Source organism: Pinus tabuliformis, chromosome 8, assembly GCF_031772625.1.
Source record: "Pinus tabuliformis cultivar Carrire ecotype Pingquan chromosome 8, CPIR1, whole genome shotgun sequence".
Taxonomy (NCBI): domain Eukaryota; kingdom Viridiplantae; phylum Streptophyta; class Pinopsida; order Pinales; family Pinaceae; genus Pinus; species Pinus tabuliformis.
In genome coordinates, this window is record NC_142294.1 from 417,154,785 (window position 1) to 417,173,234 (window position 18,450).

The 18,450-nt window shown below is 39.0% G+C and overlaps 1 protein-coding gene across 1 annotated transcript in view; it reads right to left on the bottom strand.

The window, feature by feature from the left end:
- The window catches only part of LOC149235826 (uncharacterized), a 296,225-nt gene that overhangs the window by 192,202 nt on the left and 85,573 nt on the right, over positions 1–18,450 (bottom strand). The window contains exon 4 of the mRNA XM_089368685.1: positions 4,565–6,094. Within this exon, the coding sequence (XP_089224811.1) occupies positions 4,565–6,094 (1,530 nt within the window). The remainder of the gene's footprint in view (positions 1–4,564; positions 6,095–18,450) is intronic.

Sequence of the window (18,450 nt, forward strand, 5' to 3'; positions counted from 1 at the left end):
CCACTGAATATATCTTATAAACAGACCTAAAAAATTATTCAAGAACTGCGGCCTTTTTTTCTCTTCATCAAGGAGACTTCTTCACTTGATTAATAGTCTAGGTCTGAACTTATTTAAGGCCTTTCAGCCCCTACAAACAATTCACTACAGGATCCTCAAACCTTATGCAATCTTCGCACAAATGTGATTAGATACTGCCATCAATTTTACAAAGACAACACAAAAAATACTTTCCAAGCCTTCGCTCTATTACAAGGACATTCCTCCCTCTAATCCACACTCAATTGTAATCAAACGGCCCTCCTGTAGCTTTGACATGGGGCTTCAGATCTGTGGCTATTGCTGCCAAATTCTAAATTGATTTTCGAGCAAAGACTGATGAAAACACGCCTTGATTAACCCATAAACTTGGTGACCTTATCTCAGAGAACGTCGGCCCTCAAGGAGATTACAAACAGTCCCTTCTTATTGACTTGAAATCCCTTAAAACTATAGTGATCTTTTAGCTGCCCATGATACCAACCTTAAATCTGAAACCATGTTGGAAAATTGATTGTTAATTTTTCTTAGGGCTATATTGTTCTTTGCTTTAGATAATTGCATTACATCATTTATATATTGAATTCACCCCACAACATCATTACGACATTATTACATCATATGCAATTATGTAGAAAGAACAATATCATCATGAATGAAGCGAAATATAAAGGAACAATAGAAGAAAAGCATTCACACATAGAGACACCAGGACTAGTCAAAGACTAGGGAAAAACCCCACAAAGGGGAAAACCCTTTCAAATCCTTCTTATTAGATTGTCATAAAATGTTCAGCAAAGAGAGAGTGCAATGTTCCAGTTTCTTCAATCACAAAACTAACCAAACAATATCCCAGAGATGAACTCAGCCATACTAATCAAAACCATGATTTCAGAAGCTTGTGGTAAACTATCAACATTTGCGATCAACTGTCAGAATCTACGGTCAAATGTCATTTGAATTTGTGGTCCCTTGTCAGAAGAAACCCTAAGTCTTGGCGGCACGCAGAACACAATCATGCGTGCAACTGAAGTGTCCTCGCCGCACGCACAAGCTTACATGCGAGCGACTGCAGCCAAAATTTCTTTGTAGCATCCCTGCCGCAGCAAACCAAAACCCTAATCCGCACGTACGAGCTTCAGACCCTACAATCTCAAACCTGTACGAACCAATCTTCGTGAACCAACTACAGACCTATGTGAGCCAAACCAAAGAAGAGAGGAGAATGCTTGATCATTACCTCCAAATGAGGGTCACTTGACTTGTATTTATAGCCATCCAAGGATGTCCAATTTCGTTTTAGGGTCAACTTGTCTTTTTATACGCATGTGAGTTTCCATATTAAAAAAATATTTTTCTTTAACCAAATTAAATTCTTCCAAGGGCTAGGAGGGGTCTTTCTTGATGAGGAAGATTGTCCAATGGAGTGAATTTGTCCCTGAGCTGCCAAATTAGCATTGATTAGGGCAGCAATTTAATTCATATTTTCCTTACTTTATAGGTATGTGTGATATTATGTTCATCTTCTTATATACTTATGTTTTTATCATCAAATAAATGTCAAAACAATAAAAGATCACATAAGCACAAGATATAGGCTCCAAGTCAGGATAAAACCCCTCCATGGGGAAAACCTAGAAAGAACTCTTCTTTCGAATCAATCTTCAAAGGAGACCTCCAAGACCAAACCCTACACCAGGCCTACCACCAAGAATCAAGTCAAACAGCCAACCCTTCTTCTAGACAAAGTTTCCATGGGTAGCGAGGTAAGATGAGGGCTCTTCTAGCCCTTTTTCCTTGTCAAGATATTCTACAATACCTCGTGCAACTTCAGAGTTGAGATAACTCTAGAATCACAAGGATTCTTTGCACATATAGACTGAAGAAGACAGATTTCAAACTTCCAATTTGAATTGAGGTATTTTTCCTTCTTCGCAAGGCTTGTTCTAGCTCTCCATGACCTTCGCATCTCTTTCCCAACTGCAGACCAATATGAAGAAGAATGTGCTTGATATGTATCACAATGGAGGTCGAAGACCCTCCTTATATAGCCTTCCAAGTGGCTCTTTAAGGCCATTCTAGGCCGACTTTAGCTCATTGGCCGACTTCTTCTTGCGAGCCTTCTAGATATTTCCAAATACAAAATAAATTTCCTTTTTCTTGATACAAGTGCCCACAAGGGTCATTTACAAAATGACTCTTGACTCATGACAAACCCTAGGAGCATTGAATGGATGCTTGACCTAGTGACAAATAACCTGAGCATGAAATCTATGCTTTACAAATAATTTTCTTTTGTTCTTTACATCATTCTTTTGATAGATACATAAGAATTACATCATGACATGAGTCAAATGACAATTATGAAGACTGAAACTAGTTAAATTCTTCAACAGCACCTTCAACCCTAGAATACCTATCAAAGATGATTATTCTCCTACCGAGGCTCCTCCCATCTGTGAAAGTCCATAAATAGCAAGGGACACTGGTTGTGATGACAATTGTCCATTGTCCCATAATGTTACCACACAATCTAGTAGGCCCTAAGGAGGGTAAGCCTATAGGACAAAGAGCTAGGCTACGTGATAACAACTACCACATAGCACATCCACCTGCTGCTACTTGTCACCTACATGGCGACCACCTACAATAATAGAGCTACTATAAAAAGACATGCCAAAAATAGTAATGCCCCTGAAACTAGGAAAAGATGAAAAATGTCTAGAACTATCAGGGGAACCTTGCTAAATCTAGCACACAGAGAAAAATGCACTACTAAAAATAGAAAATCCTCACATGTCAATAAAATTAGGCTCATCGGATTTGATTTTCTACAAGGAATCTGAACATGTGTTCAAAATCATTATGCAAGCCCCAGAACCCCAACTACTAAAAATCACAGTGTCTCACACATTGCCCAAAAAATAACTCATCAAAATCATGAACTTGCAAGGATCTCAAATATCCAATCACCTATCACATGCAATCCCCTAAACTCCAACTGCTAAAAATAGCAATGTCCTCCAAAATCGATGAAAGTGGCTATGAAATGTCGCTCAATCTCAAAAGGGCTCAAAATCACTAAAAAATCCTACATCTGATCTCTATGGGAACTGTCTTTTCCCTGTGCGGAAGCTAACTCTAACAGTAATCTTTGAAAGCCGACTTTGAACACCATCCTGATGAAAACTATCTAGCTCTTAAACCTCCAATTGCAAGTGGCAAATCTGGAGGTTAACAAGTCCTTGGTGAGGTACACAAAAAGGTTTAGTTGTTAAACAACAACTTGTAAACAATTATGAGCACTGTCAAAATATACAAGTATCGTTATGTTTCTATTTTTGACAATTCCTATGAGCTTTAGCGTCTTAGGTTGTGATTTCCTTGCCTTACATATGTTTGTAGGCTCTCTTTATTCTTTTCTTCAAAAATGAACCTTCTCAACCTTCCTAAGAAAAGGTGGAATATATTCACTTCTTTTGATTGGGGAAATTTGAGGTCTAAAACGGACTTCTTAAGGAAATAAAACAACAATTAGAATAATAAAATAAAAGTTACGACTTTTCAAAGGAAAAGAAAGAAAGTACTTTCGTAATCATATTTTCTATTTATCTCCTTCTAGGTTTAATCAAGCTTCAAGTGTGAGCACTCAAAGGATGAGGAATCAAATTCTGCATCCAATAAGTGCCCACACTTGAAATTTGAGTTTCCACATCCAATGAATGTCCACACTTAAAATCTAAGTTTTTGCATCCCATGAATGCCCACAATTGAAATTAGACTAAAATTATCAGGGGATAAGTCAAAAATAGGATTAAAAAAAGCAGTTAATTTCCTCCCCTCTAAAAATATTTACCATTGTGCTTGACATCGTCTCTTGATTCCTATTGGCTCTTTTAAAGTTGATTTTGATAGTGCACTTTTGGTTAGTGTTAGTAGAAGCCTTAGACAAAGCTCCTAATCTAGCAATTCGAAGGTCTTCATTTTGCAGGTAAGCTGACAATTGTTTCGTATATCTTGCAGGGTTCACACATCTACCATGCCTCTTGTTGCCTCCCCTGCAAGGCCTAGTTAAAAAGATTGGAGCAGACTTTCAGGTCATTCTTGCAGTTCAAATATGGCAATGAGAGAGGAATCACAACAATTGTCTACAATGTGTGTATTATGCTCAAGAGCAGAGGGGCCTGGGAGTTATTGATGTCAAGTCCCAAGGAAGCATCATGGCAGCTGAGTGTGTGGTACAATGCATAGCAGGAAGTATCATGGCAGCTAAGTGGGTGGTACAAGGCACATTTTATTGTGGCACAGCCTTCAAACAGCTCAACATATCAAGAGGTATTAAGAATGATAATGCACTACCCAGGTACACCTACTATTAGGATAAAATAATAAAAGGTTAAAGGACTAATTCTGCTTCTAAACCAATTAAGCATAAAAGGCAACAACAGTGCAAGCCTTTCCTTGAAAATATAGAGCTCATCTACACTATTCAGAGAAACGTATGTATAGCATACCTTCACTTTACCTTATCAATGGTATCAATTTGTTTGTTTGAATGCGTATTTCCATCTGCTGTCTCCACTGCTGCATTATCATTTGTATCAAATTGCTTGTTGAAATGTGTAATTCCAACTGTAGTCTCCACTGCTGCATTTTGTCTTTTGTTTGAATCATGTACTAATTTGTCCATGGATAGAAACTCAGACTGAAAAGAATCCCCTTCATTACATTTTCTGCACACTGGAGAAGATGGTTTTTCTTGTGACCCTATAATGCCCATATTCCTGCTAAGACTATTTTCGGACTTTCCAATCACATTTGCAACAAAAATACCAATTCCACTTGGTTTGGCATCCATACTGTGAATGAACAGTTCCCCACCAGCATGCTCCAAAGAAGCATGTAATCTTTCCGTACTATATCTCTGTTGGTCTTCTACACCTTCAACACTTGTAAGGCACCTTGAAATGCTTGTATCTGGAAAGGAAGCTGTAGTTTCCCTAAAGATAACACCATTATCTTCTCGGCTATCTGATCCATTAGTCTCCAGTTGTTGTTTTGAGGGAGTAAATTCTCTTTCATCAAAATTATTGATTGGCTCTTCCTTTTTGGATAAGAAAGAAGGCATATTGTCGTGACTATGTTCTTCAGTGTCATCAGATTTAAGCGCATCAGCACAGCATGCACCAACAGGAGAAACCATATTTTCAAGTTCAAAAATACCAACATCTGCAAAAGCTTCTTCCATAATACTGTCATCCAGATCATCCAAAGAAGAGTCTTCATCATCAACAGGTTCAGTGGACACATCTAAAAAGCTATCCAGGCCACAAATTTGTCGTGCTTGCTTAAGTTTAAGAGCAGCTTCAAGTATTTCAGAACACCCAATGCTTTTAGATAACATGCAAGTTTCCATCAGGTTAGAAATAACTAATGCTTCTGCCACTGCTACCGTAAGTCCAATTGCAACATCAATATCAACTGCTGTGAGTTTGCTATCAGTTATTTTATCACTTAACTGCCCTTCAGTTCTGTCAATTGACTTTCTTTTTCGACTTTGCCGTTTTAAAGAATTCCGAACATTTTCTATTACAGTCCGTCCAGGTACACAACTTTCACTGCCTAATGTACCATCTAGAGAAGATGGACTAGTTCTTTTAGCTAATAATTCAGATGACCGAGAAACATAAGCCAGATCATAGCCAGCACTACGAATAGTATCATTTAAATTGTTTTCTTGTTGGAAAATTCTAGGGACATACAGCTCGGTACAAGGAGTCTCTTGAGTATAAGATTGAGACGGAATCTTACATTCAGTCAGAACCTTACCACACATCGGATCTTCTTTCATACCAATGAAATGAGTGGCACTTGGAATAGGATGCATATTTTGATTTGTCTTACCAGCAAACTCTAGCCGAGTATTTGGTACTGAAATATGATTTTCCGAGACCGCATGTGACTGATATGCTTCCTGTGGAGGTCCCTCAATAAATTTTGCAGCGCAACATTCAGAATTATCCTCTGAAGAAAAAGAGAGACGCAAAGCAAGTGCCTGAAATTAAACCATGTGATTGCCAGAAATTCAACATAGGCACAAAATTTAATAGAATAAAGGCATCAACAAAATCGCTATTGCACAATTAGAACATAACCAGCAAAACCTACAAAAATATCTCACAAAGATAACGTACTTTTGGAATCAACAATTACTAGCATTACATCCCACAATGACCATTATGTTGAAAATAGTAGCAAGAAATAGATTCCTTGATTTGTGCCTTGATTCAAGGAGTCAAATTTTAGTTTCTTCTTTGGCATGCTCGATTTCCTAAAAATTAGGAGATTCCCGAAAACTTAGAATAAGCTATGATGCAGTTAACTAATGTGCTCAAGTGGAAGGACGAGTTACTTGTCTTCTAGTGTGAGTTGATTGAGGAAAAGGACGAGTGGTTGAGTTTCAAGTCTTAGATTTGAGACAAGATGAGTTGCATGTGAGTTTTCACTTAGTTAACTCAATCAATCACAAAATCATTCCTTAATTAGAAACTCACTAAACTTAGCCATTCGAATATAAAGAAGGAACGAAGGCACACTTTGTATCATAATTTTGTGTGAGCTTGTGAGAGAAAGAAGCGAAGGGGTTTTCTTGTGTGAATTGTTGAAGGAGAAAGATCCCTTGGAAGTGCACAGAGAAATAAGGGATTTCCCTATTTGATAGGAGCCAGATTTGCGCAAGGAATTCAGGCCTCTAGTGCACATAGATTTAGGGATGCAAGGTCAGCATCTTGCAAGTTGTTTCAAGCCTAGACTAAATCTGAGAGGTCATTGTATTCTCTATTGAAGCAAGTGTATTTGTAAGAGATCTATTGCTCATTCTTCTTCAATAATATTCTAAAGCGAGTGTTTTCCCAGTTAGGTTCCCTAGAAAAATTGTTGTGTTCTCTTGTGTGATTTGTGCACTTATTTCTGTTCTATTTCACTGCAAGTTTAGTAGAGAAATTACATGTTTATATAAAAAGAAAGTGTCTTTCAGATTGTTTATATTAGCAGATAAGAATTTCATGGAATTTCTACATGGTATCAGAGCAGTGAACGGGAATCGACTAGCACACATGCAAGAGTAGGATCGAGAGAGCAAGATAGACTTGACGGCGCCGCAAATTTTGGTGTTTGGAAAGTCTGGATAATGTTCTTGTTGGACGAGTTTGGGCTGAAGGATTATGCAAAGAAAGGTGTTGCAAAACCTTCAGATCCAGACAAGTTAAGGCTTTTCAAAAGGCAAATGGCCAAGACCAAGAGGATGATCCTAGATGGAAATTGGGATCATACAATCCCTCATGTTGCAGGTAAAGATATAGCTAAGGAAATGTGGAATGCCTTAGTCAAGCTCTATCAAGACCCTTCCGAGAATCGAAAGATGATTCTCAAGGAGAAGTTGAGAACAATCAAGATGCAGAAGGGTGAGAATGTAACTTCCTATCTCACCAGAATTCAAGGAGTCTGTGATGAGCTAGCAGTTGTGGGAGAGAAACCAGTGGATGAAGAGCTAATACAAGTTGCTATAAACGGGTTTACAAAGGAGGGGGCTACTTTTGTTCAAGGGATTATTGGACGCAGTAAGTAGCCGGATTGGGAACGCCTGTGGAGTGACTTCATTCAGGAGAAGCTAAGGCTCAGTCTAGTTGAGGCTTCTAACAACAGTGGCAAGGGTTCCAAGGTTGAGAAGGAAGACGAGAATCTTGCTCTTCCAAGTATAGCCAAAGGCAAGAAAGGCAAAGGGAAGAATGATTAAGCAAGATGAAGTGCTTCAATTGCCATGTTTTTTGGGACTATGCTTCTAAGTGTCCTAATAAGAAGAAGAAGGGGTCACATAAGGAGCATGTAGCTGCATAAGCTGAGGTAGATAGATTTGCCTCACAGTTTGAAAGGATTTCTCATTGATAGCTTGCATGGCAAGCTCCATAGGGAGCAGCACGTGGTATATTGATTCAGGAGCATCTTTCCATATGACTAGGAACAGGGAGTATTTCAGCTAGCTGGATGAGAAAGATTTGTAGGTGAATATTGAGCTTGTAGATAATGGCAAGTATGCTACCAAGGGAGTTGGTACTGTCAACTTTGAAAGGGAGTTAGGTAATTCTCTTCATCTCAAAGATGTTTTCTATGTTATAGGGTTGAAGAAGAACATGGTTTCAGTAACCATCCTTGAGGATAAAGGATATGATGTCATCTTCAGTAGAGGTAAGGCTTACCTCAAGCATCTAGCTCCAGGGACAGCAAAGCAGATAGGTGTGAGGGTGAAGAATATCTACAAGTTGCAGGTAGAGAAAGATGCAGCCCTCAGCAGTAAGGTAGGATGTGCAGATGTTGTTGAACTTTGGCATAGGTGCATGGGACACTTGCATCATGGCGCGCTGAAGATTCTTCAGCGGCTTGCCACAATATTACCAACAGGTGGCCTTAACAAGAGTGGAGTGTGCAAGGGGTGCATGTTTGGCACATACGCCAAGTCTTCTTTTCATGATCAAGACAGCATAGCCAAAGGGATTTTGAAGTTGGTGCATTTAGATGTGTGTGGGCACTTTTCTTCTCCATCACTAATGAGACACAGGTATTATGTTACTTTCATTGATGATTTTTCTCGGAAAAATTGGATTTATTTTATGAAAAAGAAAGATGAGGTCTTAGACAGGTTCATGGAGTTTAAGGCCTTGGTAGAGAAGCAGACCGGGAAGAAAATCAAGGCAGTGAGAAGTGACAATGGTGGAGAATATGTCTCCAATGCCTTCAAGGAGTTTTGTGCAAAGGAAGGTATTAGGAGAGAGTTGATAGCACCTCATAACCCTTAGTAGAATGGGGTGGCTGAGAGGAAGAACAGGAGTATTGTTGGAGCGGCCAAGGCTATGTTGCATGATCAGGGACTACCTATGTTCTTGTGGGCAAAAGCGTGCAACACTGCAGTATTTTTGTAAAACAGGAGTCCACACAAGGTGCTTGGACTAGTTACACCAGAGGAGGCTTTTACAGGCAAGAAGCTCGGTGTTTCACACTTCCGGATCTTTAGCACAAAGGTCTACTGTCATGTGTCCAAGGATAACAAGAAGAAGTTGGAGCCTATTACAAACCACTTCGTGGGTGATATCCCCGGGAGAAATTTTCTCCATGATGAACCTCAGCCAATAGCCAGCGGCCCCTTGTAGCCTCCTACTAGCTCGTTGTGCCATTTCTCTACCACCTGAGCCTGCCATATGGTCCCTCACCCCCCAGTATTGATCGTATGTTTGAAGGTGGGTCTCCCGAATCTAAAGATATGTCTTGTCATTTGCTAATTGAGTATTGGGTTTACTTATCATGGATACTTCTGGATATGGATTGATGGGGGGATTTGGCAGAATGAGTGGGCTTAGTTTGTGCTCTTGTCCCCTTGATCTCTTTTGGATGCTACCCTTGGATCTTAGTCCTGTGGGATCTCCTTTATTGACCATTTGGTTCTAGGACGATACTACTTGGGAAACCTTGACTTTGGGTGTGTGGTCCCACTCCTTTATCCACATATATTACTCCCTTTCCACTCACTATACCCGATTCATCATTTCTCGCACTTGGGTCCCCATTTTCATTCTAGGTCCCAATGATGCCCCAGAGGTTGAAGCTGCTAAAAAAAAAAAAGAAAAAGCATAATGGGCCACATTTAACAGGAAATTGTACCACAAAATGCAAAAGATGGACGAGACAAAATAATTAGCACGTGTGCAAAAGCTAATGCATGAGCTCTACCCCAATCCATGGTCATCACCTTGGTTCCATAGGCCCTAGATGAGCCTCCTTTATCATTCAAGAACCCATGATTGTCCCAACCCCTAGAGGACAATGAACCGCCATACCTAAAAGGGGGTAATCACTGCTATATCTTACACATCATGATCTTGTCCTTTGAGCCCCGAGCAGTTAATTAAAGAAAATTCATAAAAGGCAACAACCATGTAAAGAAGGGTGGAAAAATCAAGGTCGGGACACCTCATGTACCATGATTGCTCCCTCCTACACATTACATACCCAACTGTATGCTTCCCTTTATCTAGCTACCCCTATGCCCCCATACGTGGCCCAAGATTGCCCCTTTCATTCCCTACTCCATTTCACTTATTTAACAATTGCCACCCCCATTAGAGGGATGTACCTTGGACATACTATCCCCTTTAAGGGCTGAAACCACCTAATAAGGTACTTGATTAACCCCCTTTGGAGCTTGGAGACACTAGCACATGCCAAAGCCCACTACAGAAGGGCATGCCATTATGAAGTGCCCACTTTTTTATCCATGGTTTGTAAACTCTTTCACACAATTATTTTAATGATTGGTTGTACTGGAAGCCTAGGGGACACATTAGATCTTATGCAGGATTACAGGTGGTTTCCATTTGGGTTTGGTCTCCCTATACGAGATCCTAACCCCCAGAGGTCTACATTGGCACATATAGGGTGTGCATAGAAAGCCGATCGCCTCCACAGCAGTAAACAGCACAACACAGATCCTCATCAATGCTCAGAGACTACTAGTGATCCACTTTTGGGATGATAGTGATATGCTTGGTACATTATGCCCAGCAAGCCCCCACAGGAGCCCCACACTCTTGGCAAGTGTCCCAAGACTTGTACGACGTCATGGCACCATTCATTCCACCACTCAGATCCTTGCAGAGGATCTACAGGCATCTTCGATTCATATGGAGACCCATGGGCTCATTTATGTGCCCTTAGACCCACTAGGAGCACTATAGGTCTACTAAGGGAACAAGGGGCCACCCCCTTGTCCATCATATTCCGAGGAATTTATTCCTCAGTATGGCACTTTAGGACATTATTAAGCCTTTGCAGGGCCGCATGACATGTACATATTATTATTTGGCCCCTTGTGAGGCTTATTTTTCCACTTGTGAGCTATTTTGGTGGGCCTATCACCAATAAGGATTTTATTTGCACATTATTTTATCATTAGGGGCTAATGTGGGCCCATACAATAATTCGAACTCCTTAGGAGGCTATATATTGATGTTAGATACATTCATTTAGATCACCACTTGACTTGGGATCTCTCTAATCATAGGCAACATTGGATTTTTTTCTTAGAGGATATTTTTTGGAGATGGATGAATTTTGACGTATGGATTTGGACTATTTTTCCTGTCTTGGAGCTTTGTCTTGCAAACGAAATGTTGGCTAGATATATTCTATAACGTTGTAAGTGAATTGTGACGTTGTTATTCTTGTTGTTGCATACTGCTAAAATTAGGGCTAGTTGCTGCATAATTGAAATGTGGAATTAAGCATGTTTTAGCTAATTTAATGTATGGGCCAATGTTATATGAATGAAATATCCTAGAGATTATTTTTCTTGATAAGCTTGCATCATTTTCTTTGAAGCATAAATGTTGGAATGTCACTTTTCTTTTCTTTCTGCCAACATTGGATGAAACTGACTTTCCGGACCTACTTGATCAAGAAACCAAGTTCTTACTCATCATCATCCTTGACTCCATATCCCCAAGTGAATTAGGCACTAATCCCTCAAAAAGGGTGATTATTTTAACCCTCTTTTTACCCTTTTACCCTTTTTCCCTAGGTCTAACCCCATTAGATCACCTAGGGCTTAGGAATTGACCCAAGGAAAAATTTCGATCTCCTACAAGCTACTGCATTGGTGGGTCCCCTCCCTCTCCTCCAAATTTGAGGCAATTCTAATGGTGGAATCTTCAGGAATCCCAAGCCCTAGCTCTAGGATCGAATTTTGCCTAGGCATCCCCAGGGCTAGACCTCAATAGGATCAATTCAACCTTTTGAAGTAAATATTCTTGTTTGGTCCTTTCCTTTCACCTTGTCCAGGATAGGAACATCATCGATTGCTACATTCCATCCCCGAACCTGGACTGGGTCCACTTGGTTGTGTTCTCTTGTGTGATTTGTGCATTTTTTATGTTCTATTCTGCTGCAGGTTTAGTAGAGAAATTCTGTGTTTATATCAAAAAAAAGTGTCTTTCAGATTGTTCATAATAGCAAATCAGAATTTCAAGAAATTTCAACACATTACATGTATTTTACATAAAGTATAGTTCCCACTGTTAAACTGTTAAGCATACATGAAAGAAGGGAGACATGATAGAAATGGTATAGCTTTTATTGCAATGAAGTCACTAGATACAATCGAAGTGCTTCTCTTTTTATTTCATGCATTGGGTACTTTCACTCCCGGAAAGACTATGAGGAAGACCTAGACCTAGGGTTAGGGATATTCAATGATAAAGAGGATGCTTAGGATCAAGAATTTCAAGGTGAAGGAAAACCTCTCCAGGGGCTTTGCAATTCAAAATAGGGTTTTTGTTCCACTAGAAAGACCTGGAAAGAAATCCAAGCGAGGCCAAGGGTTTTTGAGTAATCGTGGGAGGAAATCCTTCAATATGATCACTAGGTCAAGCTCAAGATAAGAAAGGATCAAGAATGATTGATTTTTCTTGAACTCTATGTGCAAATGACCCTCTGGAAGACCACCAACCATAAACGTTCAATATGAGTTTCCAAAGATATAGCTAGGGCTTGAGTTTTTTTGCAAATTGACTGTGGGAATTGCACCAAAATTGGAGGGCCGCTAGAGTAGACAACAGCACAGAAGCCTATCCAAACAGATTTACAAGATCACCCCTCTAATGCAACTCACAAGAAGCCCTAGCTAGTCATCTAGGGTAGGGCCGAAATTTTGAAAAAGGAGAAAAGAGGAGAAGGAGGGTGATCACCAAATTTCTTGGACTAGTGCCTTACCTTGGCCTATGGAGTCTATGTGATTCAAAATTCAATTAAATCATCTCTCAAGGAGATTAAAAAGTGATGCCCTAGAACCTACCTTTCAACAATTACCCACCCAAGATCTATGGACTTTTATGGAAGAAAGGCAAATTTCAATCCACTAGGAACATTCATCTACTTGTTATCAATGAGTAACATGTGCAATTAAACAATTCTAGCAACCTGTACAATGATTTTCAATAAATTAGGGCACAAAAGAACTAGCTAGATGCAATAATTCCACACATTAGACATCATTCATGAAAAATCTTCAACAAAATTTACTTACAAGATAACAAGAGGTATATCCAATCCAAGATATAGAAAGTAGCTCCAAGAGAAAATGAGTTTAGCTCCCAAAAATATTGAAATGCATCAAAACAACTCCAATTGACATCCAAAGAAAGTGCGAAATTCTCAAGAGAGAGATAGATCCAAGTGTGATGTTTGTTAAGAAATCGATAGAGCAACAAATTAGGGATGATTTCTCTTTATAATTGCTTGTGAAGTTTGTTGGCCTTTTATTAATCTTTATTATGTCATTTTCATCAAACAATTATCAAAACGTAAACATGAAGATCACAAGAAAACAATGAACACAATATATAGGCTCCAAGCCAAGGCAAAATACCTCCAAGGGGAAAACCCAAAAAAATCTCTTCTTATAAAATCAAATCAAAGTGAGATAACCAAGACCCATCACCATAAACAAACTTCAACTTTCTAGATGCTGAGTCAAACCATCCTTCTGGACAACAAATTCATCAATAGCAAGAGACCAGCAACAAATCTTCAACAAGAGATGTGATAAGGCAGAACTTTCATACATTTGACTTCAAGAGAAACCCTTCTTCAACTTCATACTCAGTCGGCCTTCCTTCCGCAAAATTTCAGATGAGATCAAGTGAATTTTGTGTGTCCAAAATGAGCTTCAACTTTCTTCTATTTATACATGTTCAAAGGGGTTCGAATAGACACGTCTTTTGGGGTAGGGTCGACTTGACAGGCAGACCCACTTAACATCTAGAGGTAGTTTTGACCCAAATTACAAATAGAGAAAAAAAATCCTTTTTCTTTACAATAGGTCCAAACAGGACTTTGACTCTTTAACTCGATAAATCGTAGAACCATGACAAACATGCTTAACTAAAATAATAATTTGACTTGAGCATAAAACCCATGCTTAAAAAACAAAATTTTGTTTCATTTCTTTTTGTTTTACACAGAATATATAAATACATAATGACAATGACAATTATGAAGACCAAACCTAGTTACACTTTTCAATGATGATGCTCTCACAAATGAGAGTCACTTTTCTTTATATGATCTTCTAAGTAGTTCGAATTAGCCTAAGATGCCCCTAAAATTATTTTAATGTGCAAAATAACATATCTTTGGTGACAAGCCCACCAAATAGAGCATAATCTCACAAAGAAGCCATCCCAAGCGAGCCGAAAATGATAAAATGGTGATGTAGAAGGGTTGTCGGAAGGCCTAATTGATTCCTCAAGGTGTCAAGATGAAGAAGAGGGCTTCATGAATCATGGTCAAGGGGCTCGCCCCTCAATCATTATAAAAAGCATCATGTGGTGCTCCAAAGTGGCTCTGGGGCACAAGTAATGGTCTCATGGGTCTCCTGGTGTAAAATAAGCCTATAGACTGCTCCAAATGAGGACACAAAATACAGTGCTTTCCCTTCCATGTCTCAAGGATGAGACAAACCTCCTATGGGCCTCGGATCAGCTGCCAAACCATGTATATATTGTAAATCCGACCGGGGGCACTATTGGTCCAAGTGCATCATCTCGCATATAATGTGGGGAAATGAGCAAGTTGCTGTAGGTGTTGAGGTCGCCCATGGCATGAAATAATGCTTTGTCACATGATGGAAACTCATGGCTCTCAACGCTTCCACTACAAGTGTCAATATGATCCTTTGCTGGGCTTGGGCCCCAGTTAAGTTGCCAAGCCCATGATGAAACTACCTGCCAATCTTGTATAAGATATGTGTCTCCTCACCTTCAAACACAAAAATTTATTAGTGTAATTAAGTGAATAAGCTTGTTAGTCAAGGGCACAAATGAGACTTCATAGTGGGTTTCCCTTCGAAAATTGGGGCTTTGAGCATGTAATGGTGTTACCTCCCTAGGTAGGAGTGGTTAATAAACAACCCTATTAGGTGTTCCAAGTCCCTAAAGGGAAGGACATGTCCAAGGTACACCCTTCAAGTGGTAGGTGTCATGTGGATAATGATGAGGTGGATGGGGACATAGGGGTCTCAAGGCCAAATGCCATGGGCTCAAGGGTGGTAATGATGAGGGATGTCCACATATTTGGGTGTATGAATGTAGGAGGGAGCAATCATGGTACATGAGTTACCCCGACCTTTGTTTTTCCACCCTTCTTCATTTACCTTTTGCCTTTTATAGATTTCTCTTTTATTTTACTACTCGGGACTCCAAGGGATGAGAACATGATGTGTATGATATAGCAGTGATTACCCCCTTAAGGTGGGGCAGTGCATCACCCACCAGGGGTTGGGACATTGATGGGTTCCTTAATAATGCAGGGGGCACTCACTGGGGCCCTAGGCGTTGGAGAATGTAACTAAGTTCAGTCTTCATAATTTGTACCATTATGTATTTTATGTAAAAAGCAAAAGAAAAGGAAAAGAAAAATTATTATTATTATTTTTCTAGATAAGCATGTTCTTCATGCTTCTAGGTTTTTTAGTCAAAGAGTCAAAGTCCTATTTGGACCTATTGTAAAAGAAAAAGAAAAAGAATTTTCAAATATGTAATTTTGGGTCAGAAACCCCTCTAGGTGCCAAGTTGACCTACATGTCAAGTCGGCCTTGCCCCAATGGACATGTCTATTCACACCCCTCTAAACTATATAAATAGAGGGAAGATGGAGCTCATTTGGAGATACACACTCAGATGATTGTGTTCTAAAATATCGCAGAAAGGGAAGAGAAAAAGGGGAGGATTGAAGTTTGAAAGAAAGGATTTCTTCTTGAGTTAGAATTTGTAAAATATATGTTGTGGTACATCTCTTATTGTTGGTATCTTGCTGATGGATCTCCTAGAAACAAGAAAGCCTTGACTTGGCATTTAGAGGTGGAAGTTTTTTATGGTTATGGGTCTTGGATATCTCATTTGATCTAATTCTATAAGAAGAGAATTTTTTAGGTTTTCCCCTTGGAGGGGTTTTGCCTTGGCTTGGAGCCTATATCTTGTGTTCTCTGTTTTTCTTGTGATCTTCATGTTTATGTTTTGATAATTGTTTGATGAAGAAGAACATAATTAAATAAATAAGAAGCCAACAAATTTCACAAACAATTATCAAGGAAAGGAAAATCTAATTTAATCATAAAGCCTCCTGATTTTGCAACATGGTTTCAGAGCTTGGTTGAAAGTTGGGGCCCCACATATCACATTAAGTTGGATTTTGGATCAACGTCCTTGAAGGTTCTCTCTCTGTTGGTGAACTAAAGTCAAAGTTATGGGCAATTCAAATTCTAGGAAATTTTGGGCTCACATCTATTCTCACATGACTACCTCGTGGCAACTCACATGACTGAAATCCATAACTTTGTAATCCTAGCTATCATTTCTCTGAAATTTGTTTATATACATTGTATATAACACGACTCTATGACTCGCGCTACAGTCTCCCGCTCTGTGGTGGCTCGCTTATGATCCCTGATGGCTCGCATGTAAATCTAAGACTCAAATTTATGTGGATCGCAATTTTGGGCTCACATTCTTTGTTTCATATTGAAGCAATGACTCAAGCATTGACTTTATGTGGTAACCCTAGCATTCTCTGTGAATGGGTGCGTAAAAAACCTGTCTAAAAAATTCAAAGGCTCACATTCCTAGGCTTACATCAAGATCTCGCATTCTTGGCTTCATATATACTATGACATCACACGGTGGTTCACGTAATTCAAATGGTATTCTCTGTAAAAGTATCATTATCCTTGCTTCGTTAAAATATGACAGAAGTTCATGTTTGACAGTGGTCGAATACATATAACATTTGTTCTCCCGTAATGGCTATACATCCAAATGTCAGGCAGTGATAAAAGGCCAAGGTAGTGGCCAAAGGTTGCGACGAAGTTCCTTTCTTACTCATATATAAATATTTATGATATATCTAGCAAATTGAATAATGTCATGTGGTTTGTTGATATTACACAGTGCAACAGAAGTCCGTCGTTTTGGTTATGGTTCTAATTCAACAGCAAAAGCCCATTGTCTATGGCGTAAACACGTTTCGTTGCAATGTTCGAGTTTGTTTATTGGCATAAGTCTATGAGGTTGAACGATGGTGTAAACTTGTTTCGTTGTGGTGTCCATGCTTGTTTATTGGCATAAGTCTATGACTTTGAACAAGTTCATTGTTTATGGCGTAAACTCGTTTCTTTATTAAAAGAAGTTTGTGGGGTTTAAACTTGAAAGCGAGTCCAGACATTGATCAGAAGCAATATTAAACCTTTGTATTGTAACTCAAAACAATGGTCATACAGATTGTCACGTTGACAAATCTGGCTTTGTTGGCCTTTCTATTAGACATACGTTGAACACGTCAGATTACTATATTGCGGAAGTTGTTGTCACATAAATCAATGAATGTAAACGTGGAGTGGCTCCCAGTTAACATGTTGAGAGCTACAAGGTCACCTCACTCATAACAAAATATACTCTGGAGATTAATACGTTTGTGATTGGATGTCCTCTCACCTGTAATGTACAACTATGGTATATAACAATGTTAAGGTATGAAGTGTCCTCAAGCAATCTTGAGATTTCATTTCTATACATAGAAGAACAATGGATTTCACCATGAAGATGATATGTTTAGAAGCAACACTTAATCTGAAGTACCTGAAGCACATTTATGAGCTCAACAAAGGTTCTGAAATTGAAGGAGTTGAGGCACCTATGTTGGAGATAAACACTTATTGAAGAAGTGTTGAAAAACGAAGAAGGACCAGGCCTTTACAAAAACGATGGTATCTTAGTATTGCAAAGATATGTGCAATTTTTATGTGCATTTCATGTTATGTGTCAAGATCCCTAGGTCAGGATGGTCTTTTCAAAGATAAAGGATCTGCATAAAGACATATAGTTGTTGATATGATAACATTTAGACCTTTAGATCAGGAAATGAAATGCATGAGTTTTTTTTACATCGTAGATTTTTAATGTCTAGGGTTTGTTTAAAGGTTTTTGATATCTAGGGTTTGTAAAACCTAGATGAGACTTAGATTGGAAAACCCTACGTAAGGAAACCATAGCAAAATGAATAATCCCTAAGCCTGAAAGTCAAAACCCTAGGATTGATGTTTTTGCTAAAACCCTAATAAGGTAAGATCAACAAATTTAGGGTTTGTATCTAGAACCTTAGAAGTACACCCTCTGAGAAACCATAGAAACTCTAGATTGACAGAATTGACATCATCCTCTTGTCTTTGTATATTTTGCTTGGTTGTACTTGTCGATGAAAATTGCAGGTACATAATAAAAGAAAGAAAGATGAGAAGGATGGAAAAGCAAAGTA